Consider the following 18,874-nt stretch of genomic DNA (forward strand, 5'->3'; position numbering starts at 1 on the left):
AACACCTTAGCAACTGTTAGCAACACCTTGCCAACCATATAGCATTGATGCAGTGACTTTTGCATGGGCATTGTCTTTTTTTCCAGAAATATGTAAAAATCTTGTTTTCAAAGGGCAATTTGTTTTGTGACAACGAAGCTGAAGGAATCTTTCCTAGACATGTGGGTCAGTAAAGCTTAATGCTTAAATGTAGGGTAGGTCATTTTCAGAGATGCTAGCAATAGCGAGCTAGCTTTGAAAACATAAGATCCCACCCTCCGTTTAGAGCGTCTCCAAAGCCATGCCTCCTCCAAAACCATGAACGCGTACAGCAGGGAGCAAATAAAAGCATCACGATAGACGGCGTTAAACTACCTCATGTCTCAAAGCACAGGACATTCCAACACGGACCTGTACCAACTGACTGCTGCAGATTCATTTTGCCGTTGATAGTGTTCCATTGAAATTCATGAATTCGAGTCACAAACTGCACTGAGTATAATGTCACAGGTTTCCATCACTTCCAGATTATGGTAGTTATAGTGTGAACGCAGCATAAGCTCATTGTTTTGGTTCAGGAGGAACTGTAAAAGGTGGCTTCGGTTCTCGCGACTGACATCTGTCTAACTATAGCATGAAATGCGCTGATGACGTGTGATGTCTGCACGAACAGGGTGTGTGGAAATCAGATTATTTTAATCGGATATTGGTTTTGTAATATCAGATTTACCGATAAACACTGCCATCTTGTGGGTGTTTTGAGAACTGCGCACAGGATCGCCATTACAGTGCATCTGAGGGGAGACAAAACAACGGCATGCACAGGTAAAGTATGCTTACCTGCTTTGCTGTAATTAGTAAACTTTATATAACATAACAACCATTAATGCACAAATTAGATGTATTACATTAATGCCTGAAATGTAGCTAGTTTATGCAGCTTGTCTCTAAGAAATAGAGATGCGGCCACCGCATGTAACTTTTAACAAAATTCACTTGTTTAAAACATAGTAAACATTTACTATAACCATTAATTTGCTAATAAACATCCAAGTAAACACAACTCTATGGAAATTAGTTATTTATTATCTCCGTGAGCGATCGCAGTTTGAGTATAGTTCTGGGTAAATGCATAGATAAACAGCGCTTTGTCAGCAGATATTTCATAATCTAGAACGACAAAAACATTATTAATAATTATGATATAACATACCAGTTGATAAATGCAATAAAATACAATGTTTTTTGTTATATTCTAATATTCCAGAGAATATTATTCAGTTATTTAACATTATTCTTCACTCTTTAGCCTATTAAACGGCTTATAAATTTACTAAAACTGTAGTTTAAAATGAAGTATTACATTTCTGCAAAGTTGATATGACTCCTGTCTTTAATTTATTTTCTCCATTTGAAAACATTAGACATTCTACATTTATTTTGCTTATTGTTAACATTAGTATTGCTGCTGATGTTTTTTATAAATAAAATTATTTTATCATAAACACAAAAATTATCGGTATTGGTTCTAAAAAAAAAAAATCAATATCGGTCGATCACTAAATATGGACATATATATACGTTGACAGGCAGGTAGTACATTGTATCATTGCATTCGGACCGAATTTAATGATTGGACGAACATTTTATGGTCCTACGCCTTCCACAGACGATATATATATACGTATAAATTCATTTAGACCACTTAACATAGTGATTGCTATCAGGATGTCAAGAGACTTTCAACCAGCATAACAAAAAATGTTTCTCGAACAATTCTCCTACCCTACCTTTAAGGGCTGTGACACACCATCCGTAGGTGAGCATCTTTAGGAATAGTTTATGCAGTGTGCGCCACACATCGGCATGTTGAATCGGCATCGAGGCCGCCACGAGAGAGATGGCTCTGATTGGTTGTTGAGTTTAGTCAGTGCACAAGAATAAAAACAAGTGATGAAAGCAAGCAAAGAAATCAAGACAGCACAGACAGAAAGGCTGTTCTAAGCACTCAAATATGCTAATATTTTCATAACAACATGAGCTGCCTGGAATGAAGAAAGTGATCAGCTTGATTGATATTTTTAAATGGAAAGCAAGCGCTGCTTTGTTTACGATTTGCATATCTGCAATCTACGATTTTACGACTATTGATACCTGCTGATCAGTTGTTGGGGAAATTACTTTTAAAAGTAATGCATTACAATATTGCGTTATGCCCTAAAAAAGTAACTAATTGAGTTACTTAGTTACTTTCTATGGAAAGTAATGCTTTACATTTTTCTTTTGCTTTACTTTTTCTTATCTGGGTTTGTTTGTTTGTTTTTATAACAACAAAAAAGTTCTATTTTTGGCAAATGTAAAGGCCCTTTCACACCAAAAGTGAAATGAATAAGCCTCGTGTTGAAGGAAATGCAAATTCACGTCTACAGTAGAGGGCGCAGCTCAAATAAACAAGCCTTTCAGCTGTGCTGCCATTCCGGAATACAGAAGAATTTACATAATACATTTATAGTCATTTAGTCTAGAATAACCATCATGTTTACACACAACGCCTCTGCACTCCTGATTTCTCTGAACATGGGGACAGGAGAGCTGTCAGTCAATAAAATGAGAAAACAAAGTAGCTTGTGTTACTTATTAGAAAAAGTAACTCGGATATTTTGTTGTAAATTTAAAAGTAATGCATTACTTGTTACTTGAAAAAAGTAATCTGTTTATGTAAGCATTACTTGTAATGCGTTACCCTCAACACTACTGCTGATATAGTCAGTTATTTTCTTACACTGAGAACGCACATGCTTGTTGACATTCAGCTGTAGTCTTTGCTGTGTATTTAAGCGCAGCTTTTCGGCCGAGACGCTGCTGACATAAGGTGACAACACAGTCGGCTTTTGTCATCACTAGTTCTTTGATGTCGACTTGGTGTTTTACGGCTTCAAAGGAAGTTGAAGCTTTTCTGAGCAGAACTCTTCAGATTCTTTTCTTGTAGCATTGTTAATTACAGTGTACTGACCAGGGTCAGTGCATATCCCATTCAGATTATTTCACTGATTTTAAAATAGCAATTCTAAGGTTGTGCTTATGAAATAGTCTTGGCATCCAATGTTTTTGTAAAACCAGAATGTATTATGTTTTTATGTTACCCAAAAATGAAAATTCTGTCATCATTTACTCATCCTCATGTCGTTTCAAACCGGTATGAACTCCTTGCTCTCCAGGCAATGAAGTTTGAATGTAGGTCATATCAGAAACCTGAACTTCAGGAACACATCGCTGGGTGCTGCAGTGCTCCTGCAACCTCAGCCGCAAAAATAAACTGATTTATCAGACACGGCTATTTTTAGAGCCTGTTTGTGTGCTGGATGTGCACATGGCATTGCTGTTTTTCTGATGTATTTTAGAATGTGTGATGTTAAATATGTCTGCCTTTGGTGTTTTCAAACTCCTTGCTGGCTTTGCACTTCACAATGCAGCTATTTTTTACTCACAGAATGTATTTATGTCATATGCAAAGATGTTTAGAGAGATCAGGCTCCATTTTGTGGAAAATAAGGCAGAGAGCTGGCGTGGAAACAGCTGAATTGTAATGTAGCACACCGTGGAATGAATATATATATATATTATATATACATAACTTTTTGGGGGTATAGAAATCTTGAAACTTTGTCATTTGAGACACTTGAGGAGAAATGCCTTAAAATAGGGACCAGTCTTTCATTAAGAATGAATGAGCTTCTGTTTTTACTGCCAAATCACTGCACTCATTTCAATTCCATTCACAGCTCTCAGAATCTGTCCTTGTCCTTAACTACATGTTCACTTAAAGGATTAAATCACCACCAAAATTAAAATTCTGTCACGATTTACTCACCCTCGTGTCGTTCCAAATCCGTATGACTTTGGTTCTTCCATGGAATACGTAAGATGTAATTTTAAAGAATGTGCTTGCTTTGAATCAAAAGCACCATAAAAGTATTATAAAATTAGTCTAGAATTGTGTGCTTGATTCCAAATCTTCTGAAGTCAAATGACAGACTGAACAAGATTTTCAATTAATCATTTTGGCATGTTCAATGAATCAATGGAACATTTGATCTGGTTTGAAAACTGGTCTGAATGATTTGTTCACAAATCAGATTAAACCTGTTCAGCTCACTTCAATTTGCCACACAAAACTATGGCTTCTGAACACTTGGAATATAGTGCATGAGTTTAATGAACCACTTTTATGATACTTTTGTTATACCTATGTGTCCTTTTTGAAGCTTGAATTATTCAATCCCCGTCCATAGTAACTTGGAATGGATAATACAGTGCTATGTTATATTGGAGATTCTTTTTTTAGTTTATCACTTGATGTGGGTTATATATCAGTCGGTATTGGATAATTAATTTTCTATGCTTGTTTGCTTTATTTTTGCATTTATATTACCTTTGTCATCATCTAACGCTCACTTAAAGGTGCTAAAGAGGATGTTTTGTTTTATACATTTTTTCAATATTACTTGAAACTGTCTTTACTAACTGATAAAAGACTATTTATTAGGTGCACTGAAAGGAATAATATTAATATACATCATCTGTGCACGAGGTAGGGCCTTAAAAACATCAGCCAATCGTTTACGCGATCATCGCGTAAACGATTGGCCCTCTGGCTTGTCAATCACTGCCATGACGTTCCTTGTGAGAGACGAGCGTGGCTGCGCGCTCCAATAACTTTCCACACTCTACAGGCGCCGCATGCAATGTTTTTGTCAGGAGACAGGAGTAACAACTGCAGATTATGAGTTACCTGCGGTGAGTCCGACATAATGAATCCACTAACACGACACAGCGAATGCCGGTGGTAAACACTCGTGTTCCAATACTCGTGCACGAGTTTTGGGAGGCGTTCCCTTGAAATGAGCTGTGAAGGAGGGGGTTGTTCTTACGCTTGCGCTCATTTCAAAAACTCACTAACAGTCTTTGGTTTCTCAGTCGACGAAAAGATCCTCTTTAGCACCTTTAAAGTCTAAACTCTCTAAAAACACATAGTTTCATTGAAATAATAAATATAATCTTTAGCAAACGTCTTAATGAATATCCTTTTTTAAAACGATTGATTTATTTTATTTAGACAAAATAGTGTAGGATTTTTATATCCAGCATTTATTGGTTGTTGGGCAAATAATTATAGTTTTATCATATCACCCACAATTTTATTTCAGGTACATCCATAATTGTAATTGAAAAAAAAAAAAATGTTTCACAGAAGGGGAAAAAAGTAGTTTATGTTTGATCTGAGGGTAAGTATTTTTAAAATGTTATTTTCTACATATTCAAATTAGAGACATTATTTAAACTATGCACTTAATCTACTCTTTGAATCCCCATGCGGACAAAAAGGGAGCTGTGTGTACCCAAATTTACCCAAACTGACGCTAGCTGAAGAAATTCCATTCAGCATGACAGACTGATCCAGAATCAGTCATAATCTCAGTCAACAGCTCAGCCAGGTTTAAGCTACATTGAGACTAAAGGGGATTACTGCCTGACAGACTGATCCAGAATCAGACAGCATGTCAACATCTCAGCCAGACCTGCCAGACCTTGACTACACCTAGAACAAGAAGAGAGTGCCTTTCTTTTCACTGAAAACCACAGGGATTCATTTCATCTTCACCTTTAAGTCATTGGATATTTTTCACTGACATCCACTTATAATGTTAGCTAAGGATTTTGCACCAAAACAGTTTTAATTTTACTTTACCTGGCCATTTTGCACCCTCTCTGTGACCATTAGAATTAAATGGGTGGTTTTTAGAGACTCTGCCTTTATATAAGACATCTAAATGTAAATGACCTTTGTTATGATTGGCTAACTTCTTTGCATATGAAAACTACTGGTGTAATTCACACTGCATTCATCAGGACAGGCCATGTTGTTGAATACTGAATAGCTGTTGATGTGTAAATGTGGGCGGTAATATGTTAATGAATGACCTGTTTTTGCAACTTAGTTTCTTTGAGTTTTGAATGCTTTCCGTAGTCTATCGAGGTCTTTTATATCAAAAGTGCATGCAGGGAAAATCCTGTTTTCCATGAAACAACCTCTTTGAGGATGCTTTACCATCACCTCCATGAAAAAAAAAAATTGAAACATGTGAAATCTGATGGATGTTTAAGGTTTCCCTGTTGAAATGTATTCGCAATCGCAAAATATAAAGTTTCAGTAATGAGAAACAAATGTAAAACTGTCACATTGTGAGAAATAAGGTGATAATTGTGAGATCACGGTTACTTCACAATACATTTCTTTTTTATTTAAACTGACTTTGATAGAAAACACTCCATATACAGTACATAATACATCATTATAGTCACTTTCTATGAACAGATTTGAGGTGATTTTTGAGTGCACATGTTGCATGTTCCCAGGCTGCATTGTGGGAACTCCTGATGCTGATTCATTGTGAAACACCACTGTTCTTTTCCGGAGAGAGAATGTGTCCAGCCGCACATACACATACACTTTACTGCTTGGAAATACAGAGACCAGGCAATGTAGTAGCAGCTACAGCCTGTGACGCAGCTGTGTGTGTGTCAGTGAGGGGGTTATCATTTAGCAGAGGGTTGTAAACCCCCATTAGGTAATTGTTTCTCTTTTGGGCCCTGGATCATGCCATTTGGCAACAGTAACCCCTTCTGTTCATAGTCACTGACCCACAACTGATGAGTGTGTGTAGGCCGGGATCGAACAGCTGCAGATTGTGATGTTTGTTGTCACAGCTCCTCACCTTTGGTTCATTTAGTACTTGGGCACCCTGTGAGCTTTCAGTTGTCTAGAATAAGTGCATTAACAGCAGCATCAATGTGTGTTGACTTTGTTTGAAAAAAAAAAAAAAATGTCTGTAAAGAGAAGTGTACTGTACTCTATACTGTAATTTATTCTTGCTAAACACAGTGTGCTTATGTCACATGTACACCCAGGGATAATTAAGGCCATTCACAATTGAATTCAGGGTTTCCACTGTCATGGAAAACCTGGAAATATCAAGAAATTTTACATTGTGTAAAAGTCATGCAAATAAATAAAATATTAAAATTTGTAGTGAAAATTGTGGACATTTCTGTAGTAAACATACAGTACCATTCAAAAGTTTGGGATCAGTACATTATTTTAAAAGACATGTATACCTTTATTTAGCAAGGGTGCATTAAATTGTTGAAAAGTGACAGTGAAGACATAATATTTATGAAGAAATTAATAATTTCTTTCAAAAATAAATAAAAAATATTTCTTTCAAATAAATGCTGTTCTTTTGAACTTTCTATTTATCGATGAATCCTGAAAAGAAAAAAAAATGCATCATGGTTTCCACAAAAATGTTAAGCAGCAATGTTTTCAACATTGATAATAATAAGAAATGTTTCTAGGGCACCAAATCAGATTTCTGAAGGATCATGTGACACTGAAGACTGGAGTAATGATGCTGAAAATTCAGCTTTGCATCACAGGAATAAATTACATTTTTAAAATATATTAAAATAGAAAACAGCTATTTTAAAGGTGCCCTAGATTCAAAATTTGAATTTACCTCGGCATAGTTGAATAACAAGAATTCAGTACATGGAAAAGACATATATTGAGTTTTAAACTCCATTGCTTTCTCTTTCTTATGTAAATCTCATTTGTTTAAAAGACTTCCGGAAAACACGCGGATCTCAACATAACACCGACTGTTACGTAACAGTCGGGGTGTATGCCCCAATATTTGCATATGCCAGCCCATGTTCCCAACATTATGAAAGGCATTAGACAAGGGCAGCCAGTAACGTCTGGATCTGCACAGGTGAATCAACAGACTAGGTAAGCAAGAACAACAGCGAAAATGGCAGATGGAGCAATAATAACTGACATGATCCATGATAGCATGATATTTTTAGTGATATTTGTGAATTGTCTTTCTAAATGTTTTGTTAGCATTTTGCTAATTTACTGTTAAATTAGGTTAAAGTTACCATCGTTTCTTACTGTATTCACGGAGACAAGAGCCGTTGCTATTTTCATTTTTATACACTTGCAGTCTGTATAATTCATAAACACAACTTCATTCTTTATAAATCTCTCCAACAGTGTAGCATTAGCCGTTAGCCACGGAGCATATAGCCTCAAACTCATTCAGAATCAAATGTAAACATCCAAATAAATACAATACTCACATAATTCGAAGCATGCATACAGCATGCATGACGAACATCTTGTAAAGATCCATTTGAGGGTTATATTAGCTGTGTGAACTTTGTAAATGTGCTGTAATATAATCGAGAGCTCGTGTGGCAGGGAGCACGCAAATTAAAGGGGCGGCGCGCTGAAAAAATCAGTGCGTAGTTAATGATGCCCCAAAATAGGCAGTTAAAAAAATGAATTAAAAACAATCTATGGGGTATTTTGAGCTGAAACTTCACAGACACATTCAGGGGACACCTTAGACTTATATTACATCTTGTGAAAAAGCATTCTTGGGCACCTTTAAATTGTAATAATATTTCACAATATTACTGTTTTTATTGTATTTTTGATCAAATAAATACAGCCTTGGTGAGCATGAGAGACTTCTTTCTGACCCCAAAGTGTACATAGTGTACATTTATGTAGTTATGTTTTTCTTGAAAAATATATGATATACTATAATATATAGTATTTATTTATTATGTAATATAGACAACGTTGTTTGATTTGTAAGACATTTGTTCTTTTGAGTAGATTCAAATAAATTTGTCAGTTTTATTTAAATGTTTGAAAAAAAAAAAAAAAACAGAAAAGTCATGGAGTTGAGGTACCAAACCGGATGTTGAATTGATAATTTTTTTTGTAAAAGCACGATTATGTGGTGGTTGGTCTGTGTTGTATTTGTCCCGTCCCTCCTCCGCTGTGATTGGATGGCTGGGTGCAAAGTGACTGTGATGAGCGCTGCATTTTGCCCAAAGTTGATCATTCTTCAACTCGAGGCGACCGTTAAAAAATGCTGAGAGTTCAGCGCTTCAGTGTAAAATAGAAGCTTGGCACCTCGTTACGCTCCTGGGGCCTCATTTATAAAACTTTGCATAGATTTCATCCTAAAAGTGTACGTACGCTCAAAAGCTAGATTCTGCATACACACAAAAAAAATCTGATTTATAAAACCATGCGTACGCCTGCGCAAAAATCCCTTTATAAATCCGAGTCAGTAGAAGATTGTGCGTACGTGCATCTCCACCCTGTCTCCTTCCCGAAATCACCATATATAGAGCTTACAAAACTTAGTTTTGCTATTCATAACCTCATCTGCATATCATTTCCATGCATATTCCCATCCACGTGACACCAGGTTAATGCTGTCAAATACAAGACATTGGAAAATATTAGATACGGACAATAAATGCCATTTGTGCAATACACATTACATTGATAAAATCATCCAATATCCTATTTGTTTTAGAATAAATATATAAAAATATCCATAAAAACAAAATTGTATAAAATACTTCAGATAAAGTTTTAGAATAGAGTTGATTCATTCACTTCCACTGGCCAAATAGTATTTATTTATTTTTATTTTTTTTAAATTCAAATCAAATTTATGTACTTTTACTGATAAGGTGAACATATCTTTTAGGATATTTATAGCTATTTTCGGTGCAAAGAGATCGGCCTACTTATTTATTGCCATGTATATACAATTGTCTGACTCGGCACGTCACTGACAAAGTTGGCTATTATAAAAAGGAAACATGCAAATCTTACTCAAATTTTTTTTCCTTAAATTGTATCCTTCAAATACAGTGGTATTTTCATAATTGTTTGAAGATACCTTCACATGACATCAACACCTCCTGCAGCTGCGGTTGTACAGTAAGCTATTATAATTGGACCTCTCCAAACTGGACGGGCCACCGAATCGAGCAGTGTCTTCCAAAATTTTGAAGTTAAGTGCATCACTGATCATCGTTCTCACTAAAATATTTTGTCATAACATCTGCAGTTTAGTTTAAAGAGGAATTATTGTGCTCCTAGTGCTCCTCATTGTCATTAAATTACAGGAAAAGTGATTGAAATTCATATAATTTTTGTTTCACTTCTGCGTAAGGTAATTCCAGTGGTTTAATATTAAAGGTGCCATCGAATTAAAAATTGAATTTATCTCGGCATAGTTGAATAACAAGAGTTCAGTACATGGAAATGACATACAGCGAGTCTCAAACACCATTGTTTCCTCCTTCTTATATAAATCTCATTTGTTTAAAAGACCTCAGAAGAACAGGCGAATCTCAACATAACACCGACTGTTACGTAACAGTCGGGATCATTAATATGTACGCCCCCAATATTTGCATATGCCAGCTCATGTTCAAGCATTAGACAAGGGCAGCCAGTATTAACGTCTGGATCTGTGCACAGCTGAATCATCAGACTAGGTAAGCAAGCAAGAACAATAGCGAAAAATCGCAGATGGAGCAATAATAACTGACATGATCCATGATAACATGATATTTTTAGTGATATTTGTAAATTGTCTTTCTAAATGTTTCGTTAGCATGTTGCTAATGTACTGTTAAATGTGGTTAAAGTTACCATCGTTTCTTACTGTATTCACGGAGACAAGAGCCATTGCTATTTTCATTTTTAAACACTTGCAGTCTGTATAATTCATAAACACAACTTCATTCTTTATAAATCTCTCCAACAGTGTGTAATGTTAGCCCATTAGCCACAGAGCACTATCAAACTCATTCAGAATCAAGTGTAAACATCCAAATAAATACCATACTTACGTGATTAGACATGCTGCATGATGAACACTTTGTAAAGATCCATTTTGAGGGTTATATTAGCTGTGTGAACTTTATTTATGCATTGATAGAGTCGAGAGCTCGGGAGGGGGCAGAGAGCGCGAGCAATTAAAGGGGCCGCAGCCTGAATCGGCGCATTTCTAATTATGCCTCAAAATAGGCAGTTAAAAAAATTAATTAAAAGAAATCTATGGGGTATTTTGAGCTGAAACTTCACAGACACATTCAGGGGACACCTTAGACTTATATTACATCTTGTAAAAAAAAAAAAAAAACGTTCGATGGCACCTTTAATGTAAATGTCTATATCAAAATGAAACTTGATTTCCACACGAGTTTAAATCATTCTTTTATTTATTTAAACTGTTATTTTGAAAATGCACTGTATTTATGATTAGGACTCATAATTAGGATTTAAAGTGGTTTTCCTTCATTTGCTGTCAGTCCCTCAGCTCACCATCGGTGTCACCAAACTGCTCTGTCTCCAAAATATTCATACGCATGGGTCAGAGTTTGCGTGGAGGTGCGCAAACTTTCCCGTCAAGTTTGTTTTTATAAATCACAACTTATGCATCGGAAATGGTGTACCGCACTTTCAGGGCCTGTTTTGTGTGTACGCAAAGTTTTATAAATGAGGCCCCTGGCATTTAAAAAACACAATGCTCCCATTGAAAACAATTGGAAAAGTACACTAGCCGCTCGAAAAAACACTTTGCTGGACACACGGCTTTATGGAACAGCAGCGGTATTCTGTTTCCAAGGTTACCGCTGTACACAAATCGGTGTTGTGCTTATACAGAGGTAGGAGGAAAAGAAAATTGTTCAAAATGACATCACACCGCAAACAAAAGGCATCAGTGATTCAGTGTTCATAATACTTGACAAAAAAAAGCTATTTATACTTTTCAGCGGCAATACTAAGTCTAAAATGTATCGTATCACTGCAAATCATCCGCAGAGCCTTTGACAACATAGTGCTTTTATGGTTAGAAATCGGAGCTATCAAGTGTATCCCACATCCGACTTAGTTAACTCAGCATGTTTATCAAGCATGTGCATGAAATGGTACATGCAGCTTTTCAAGTGCAATAAGTTGACTGGCCGGTTTAAATGGATAATCTGTTGTATGTCTGATATAAAAGTTTACTTCATACAGGTGCCTGACTTACTGTAAATAACAGAGATTTGCCTTGAAAGGGTGTGTTTATTTTTGTGGTTGTTTTGCACTTGATTTTCACTGTGGCATAGTGTGTGATATGAAATGGATTGATCCCCTCACAAATCAGAGATGAGGCTCTCAGGGATTGAATCCTTCAAGGGTTGTCCCTAGCAACAAGAAAATATATCATCATGTGACAGTCATGCTATTTATATATATGTGGATATATTTTTCTCTACTTGCAGTAGTGACATCGGTTCATGTTTGTACGTGTTGTGTAAAGTGTACATACATCAGTGCTGTTTTTTCTATTTATTGTTCTGAGCAGCAGAACTAGGGTGTATTATTGCATGCTTCAAATAGTGAAGTGAAGAATAGCATGAAAATGTATAATCTATCATCAATACTGTTATTGAGTCATTGCATAAAGGTGATGTGTGATGCTCTGAACATTTAGCTATAAGTAAACCATTTGTTAGTGGATTGATTTCTTCAAAAATGATATTTAAACCTCTGTATTGCTTTCAAAACGTTTCTCTTTTGTTTGAGCAGTCTGAGTTGAGTGAACTTCTGGTTCAACCAATAGCATGTATGATAATCTGTTTGTCAAACAATGGAAGACAAGGGACTATATTGTAGTATTGTTGGTTCCAAGACACATAGGGCCCTATCATACACCCGGTGCAATGCGATGCCAGGTGCGAAGCAAGTGTTTTTTGCTAGTTTCAGCCCAATGCAGTTATCATTTTCACGTCCAGTGCCCAGGTTGTTTAAATAGGAAATGCACTTGCACCGATCTGTGCGCCAATGGGCGTGCTGATCTGAAAATGGGGTGCTTTTCAGGTGCATTGTTGGCGTGTTGCTATTTTGAGGCAACTGAAAATGACTGCGCCATTGACCAACAAAAACCTGGTCTAAAGTCAATGCCGCAGTATTTTTTTATTTTTTTATTTAAAGGGCACAATGTAATATGTGCCTATAGGCGGGTGCACAATGCTCGTACACTCCAAATATTGAGAAAAAAAAAAGATTATGTAAGATTAAAGTAAAAGATTATTATTGTGTACATAAAGATAAAAATGCCTACATGTCATAATGGATAGTCATCGCATGTATCAGAATTACCTATTTGCAGTAATGACGAATGAAATTGGCTAAATATTTGACCGATCGTGACAAAGCACACATGTATTTAAACTGACTCGTCAGGTTGAGGGTGTCTATATTCTTCCATGTAAATAGCAATCTGCCCATGGTGCAAGTGTACCTGGCTTTTAAAAGGAATTGGAGATGACACTCTGATTGGTTTATTGCACATTACGCCCTAAACACACCCGTGACTGGACCATGTGCTTGGTGCACCAACCATTTTTTCCGTTGTTAACTAGCAAAAGTGGATTCGGACATGTCTTAAGTGCACCTGCACTGTATGCTTCAGACCATGTGCTTAGATCGTTAAAAAACGGCCCATAGAGTCATTTGACTCAAGAGATTTAAAAATTTTAAATGACTTTTTAGGTCATTGTCAGCATTAATATAATACACTACAATTCAAAAGCTTGGTGTCGGAAAGATTTTGTAATGTTTTTGAAAAAAGTCTCTTATGCTGACCAAGGGAACCTTAAAATACAGTAAAACAGTAATATTGTGAATTTAAAAGAGCTGTTTTCTATATTACATTTTTTTGAAATGTCATTTATTCCTGTAATGCTGAATTTTCAGCATCATTACTCCAGTCTTCAGTGTCACATGATCCTTCAGAAATCATTATAATATGCTGATTTGCTGTTCATGAAACATTTCTTATTATTAATAATGTTGAAAACAGTTCTGCTATTTTTCAGCGTTTTTTATTATGATTAATAGAAAGTTCAAAAGAACAGCATTTATTTAAAATAGAAATCCTTTGTAACATTACAAGTGTAGTTACTTTTTATCAATTTAATGCATCCTTGCTGAATAAAAGTATTCATTTCTTCAAAAAAAAAAAAAAAATCTTGTTATCTAGTGATCGACCGATATTGATTTTTTATTACCGATACCGATACCGATTATTTGCATGTTTATGTACCTGATAACCGATATGCAGAACCGATATTTATTTACTGTTATACTTCTGTTTTTGACAATTATTACAACACAAATGAGCTGAACAAACCATTTTATTTATAACAATCACTCCCTCCTTGCATACAAAAAAAACACCTTTATATTTATACACAAATAAATAGAGGGGTCTGAGTCCAAAAAATTAAAGTGCACTGTTACTAAGTGTCTTTGTTTTAAAATAAAAGCTTTGAGGTAAAAAAAATAAAGCACAAAAATGATTATAACATATTGGTGGATGCCAACTGACAAAGTGACTATAACTTAATCAACCGCGATCGCGCATGGAGATAATAAATAATTAATTTCCACAAAGCGGTAGGCTATATTTATATGTGTATTAGCGAAATAATTGTTATGTAGTAAATGATAATATAATCTAGGGTGTTTAAACAAGATAATCTTGTCAAAAGTTTCATTCAGTGGCCGTGCTTAAGCCTCCTGATCATCCGTCAGTTGCTAAGCAATATGAACGAACTTTTTCTTCTAGACTAATGGTGAGCAAATACAACAGATAGAGAATTAAATTCAGCGCTTTTATTTTCAACATGCACTCATTCATGTCTGTTTTATTTAATTCATGTATAGTTACGTCTTTATTGGGGCAGGACATGACGAATTACACTACGTGACTCAATGAGTTCGTCTCAATTGTTTAGAAACAAGCTGCATAAATTAACTATATCAGGAATTTATGTCTCAGATCTCATTTGTGCATGTCTGTTATGTTAAATAAAGTTGATTAATTAAAGCAAACCAAGTAGAACATATACTTTACCTGTGCACTGAAATGACATTCTGTGACCGTTTGAGAAATTAAATACAAATATGCTCAAACATTTCTAGCAGATATAGGCTGTTTTCAGTTTTTGAGGAAAAATCATCTCAGAATTTTTGTGTTCCTACGAAAACACATTTCATGGAAGTTTACATCTAAATGAAATGGCTAAAAAGACCTGATTCCTATTTAAAGTGACACACAGGCTTTGCACAGCATCCATTTTGGGGCTTGTGTTTTACACTATACTCACTGCCGATAGAGCCTGTAAACCAAAGAGAATTTTACATAGCGAGGTTGTTAAGAAAACTGAGTTATCATCACATCTTTGATTTATCACCAGTGTCACTAAGATGGCTGCCAAAGAGCATCTCCCATCGCGGGGTGCTATTTATATCAGCTATTCATCAGTTCCATCAAGTGATGGGGAGATACAGCACACAGCAGGATGAGCGTGTGAGACACGTGTTGACTGCCAGGCCACCGTCTTAACCTTCAGCATCACAAATAGCTGCAGAAGACCTCAGTGTCCATGTGCAAACAAATACAGTTGTGTTGACAAGACGTGCTTTATGACAGCAGAGATATTGATTACAGGTACAACGCAAGGGGCAAATGCACTTCACATCCGTAAAAGCGCTGTGTGTGTGTGTGTGTGTGTGTGTGTGTGTGTGTGTGTGTGTAGATGATATTATGATTGATCATGATGTCTAATAAACATGCTCTAGGGTTATCAGACTCCACTCGAATAGAATGTGTGGAGAAAAAAAGGAAACAAGGAAATGCGTGATGCAAGGCCCTGTTTACACAATGGCATGATGCTCTCCTTTTTTGTACTATATATATATATATATATATATATATATATTTTTTTTTTGAAAATATATTAAAAAAAATCTACAATATTTAATTTTTTACATGATTATATCATATGTCATGTATCATATATCATATATTATATATCATATCAAATCCTATCATTATCATAACATCATCATATCATATTCGGAAATGTCAGGGTGATACAACTGTCCTGATATTATGAAGAAGAAAAAAACTAATTTAAAGAATAAAATTCTTGAAAAGAATGTGTGTCAAGTAGTTAATATTAATAAACTTTTATTATTATTTCTTAGAGTAAAATTATAAAAATATTAAAAAATATATATTAATAAGCAAAATTAAGAGTTTCTTAAAATGGACAATTTGGGCTTTTTATGACAAGTACATTTTTATAATTTTTTTTAGATCAGGTTGTAAAATGTCATGTGGTGCAATTTTTATATATATATATATATATATATATATATATATATATATATATATATAAAATTGTGTGTGTTACATATAATTGTGTGTGTGAAAATATTTTTTAAGATCTCATTCATGTGTTCAAGCGTAAGGAAAATATGATTACGTCTTTCTTGATGGTTACACCACATGACATTTTTTATAGTGATTAAAATGAAACATTTCTTGAAAATCATAACATGTTTTTTAAATAATATGAAACCAACATGAAGATCTTTGCATGTTTTGAAATTGTCTTTTATAGAGGTTTTTATGAACATTTCATTTTGTTTAAGTTGATAGATTAGTAGCCAGTCTTTTACCATTGTCTGGGATTCATTTGGATCATATTAACACCTGTATTTATTACTGACCAACTGTGATTGCATTCCCAGAGACAGATTTTAATACAAGGTCTAAACGGGGTCTAAGGGAATGCGATAGAGGAGGCAGAGCAGCCGTATGGACTCTTTGATCCCTAAAGCTACTTTAATCTAATATGTAGTTAGAGCAATACAGTGGGGGTGGGAGCACACTTTGCTCTCCTACAACCAATTATCATCAAGGTGTTACAACATCTTCACTTTTAGCTGTGCAAAGCTCTCTCACACAGATTTCACACCCAGCGATTGGCTTCCAGGAGCCTGTAGACTGTAGCATGTGGTTGTTGTTGGCCCTGATGTAGGTGGTAATCATAGACATGGTGGTATATGTGGTTTTGAGCATAAATTAGCAGTTTTATGTTGTCATTATCTTATGTGTTATCTCTTCTTTTTTTCTTGTCACAGGTACGACCCGCAGTCCTCGTGACGGAGAGGTGCCAGGAGTAGATTATAATTTTTTGTCAGTGGAGGAGTTTCTAAAGCTTGAACAGACTGGGACACTGTTGGAGATTGGATCTTACGAAGGTAAACTGCAGTCTATAGAGTATAAACACTTTCTTTTTGCTTAGCCTTTATATACAATATATTTTTTTTAAAATCCCAATAATCGCAAATGATTGGAAAGATCATTGAAGGTGTTGGAAACCTTTGATCAGCAATGCATTATGGGATTGCAAATTCTTATTGAATCCTTGCCATGAAGACATCTGCTTTTCTCATATAAATACATAGAGAAGTTACTTTTATTTATTGTAAAACTTTTTGGATTTGCTTTTATAAGTCATACAAACGATATAAAGATTTAGTTACTTTAAACCAAAGCTCATAGATCAAGATCAGCTCACAGTAAATGGATTGTGAGATGGAAAATCTGGACTAGTTTGTTCTGTGTGGTGGAAAAAAAAGTATGACATTTATTACACAGTTACATAATCAAATTTACTTTGATTTGATTAGTGACCTATGAATAGTGCACAAGCTTAATAGTTCTTATTTATTTTACATCATAACATTTAAAAAAGTCCATCTGACATTTTTGTTTTAAATGAGCATTTTTATGTTTTTTATTTTACTCTTATCAGTGACATTTTTGAAAATAAGACATTTCAATAACTGACTAATAACGTTTTCATTGTCATTAAAGTGAAATTACTCAACCTAAACATAGGAGCCTGATAATTTTTTTTAAATATCATGAACTGCGTTGTTTTATGTTTCCTGAGGTGCACTTAAAATTTTAGTATGCTTTTTACATCAAAAATTGTCATAATTTAGAAATAAAAGGCCTTCCTACCCTGATTTTAGCCCTCTTATTTGAACGCTCTCGCAGAAACGCCATTTAAAACAGTGTAAACACCCACTGCTGTGACTGCCTATCATCTTTGCCTATGAAACAGCTAAGTATTATTCTCTCAAAAACTTTTAGTACATTTTTACTATTACAGCTCTCAAGGTTAACTAATCGTGAAAAGCATTACATTTATATCTATGACATTATATTTAGATCATGGCATGAAAAGGTGCAGTGATGAAAATTGTAGCCGATCACAGACATGTTGTTGAACGCATGAAAACAGTGATCTCGTCAACTCAATTTCTGCACATTAATGAATGCTTTCATCATCACTAACAGTGCAAACTCGATGTAACTAAGAGATTTGTTGAATAAAACTGGAGTTTTGATGCGAGTCACTGATAAATTCTTGCTGTTTGATTGACAGCTCCAGCGATTGTAAAGGGAACGTTCTTTGATCGCTTTCTTTATATAATTTAATCGCTGTTTAAATAACAAATTATTTTCATCCTACTAAGAGAAACAATGTGAAGTTGACCATTTAGTCACTGGTTTGATTTACTGATACATAGACAAAGAACATCTGACTGTACATGAAGCATTACATATCAGATCAGGCATTAGACTTAACACGGTTGTTTACATGTTGTCGCATTACTGTCGAGTCCATGTCGTAAAAGTCTGTTTGCAAAGCCTGCGCTGAAATCTGATTGATTTACCAAAGAATTCACAGTGAAATGTACTGAATACAAATAAATAAAGCTCAACTAAGGCATTCACATTGTTGAAAATAAATAACCATATTCCTAGCATTAGGTTTCTTAGAAAGGTGTCATGTATCATGACGTCATAGATTGGAGGCACATTCCAGGATCAGCCGTTTAATGGGCCTGGTGTCAATAAAAGCTTTTATTGGACTAACAAGGAAGTTTTCAGTTCTGAAAGTTACAGGATATTCCTATAGTATGATGACCTCTTATATATCAAAAGCTCAAGGAAAAGTTGATTTCTCAATGCATGACCCCTTTAAAAGAAAAATGTCAGACGGACTTAGAGGTTTTTTACATCTGAAG

The 18,874-nt window shown here is 35.1% G+C and overlaps 1 protein-coding gene across 1 annotated transcript in view; it reads left to right on the top strand.

The window, feature by feature from the left end:
• magi1b (membrane associated guanylate kinase, WW and PDZ domain containing 1b) overlaps nucleotides 1-18,874 on the top strand; it is a 1,153,738-nt gene that overhangs the window by 92,436 nt on the left and 1,042,428 nt on the right. Inside the window, 1 exon segment of the mRNA XM_048172252.1 lies at nucleotides 16,913-17,032. Within this exon segment, the coding sequence (XP_048028209.1) occupies nucleotides 16,913-17,032 (120 nt within the window).

The sequence above is a fragment of the Megalobrama amblycephala genome, linkage group LG21, assembly GCF_018812025.1.
Source record: "Megalobrama amblycephala isolate DHTTF-2021 linkage group LG21, ASM1881202v1, whole genome shotgun sequence".
In the NCBI taxonomy this organism is placed as follows: domain Eukaryota; kingdom Metazoa; phylum Chordata; class Actinopteri; order Cypriniformes; family Xenocyprididae; genus Megalobrama; species Megalobrama amblycephala.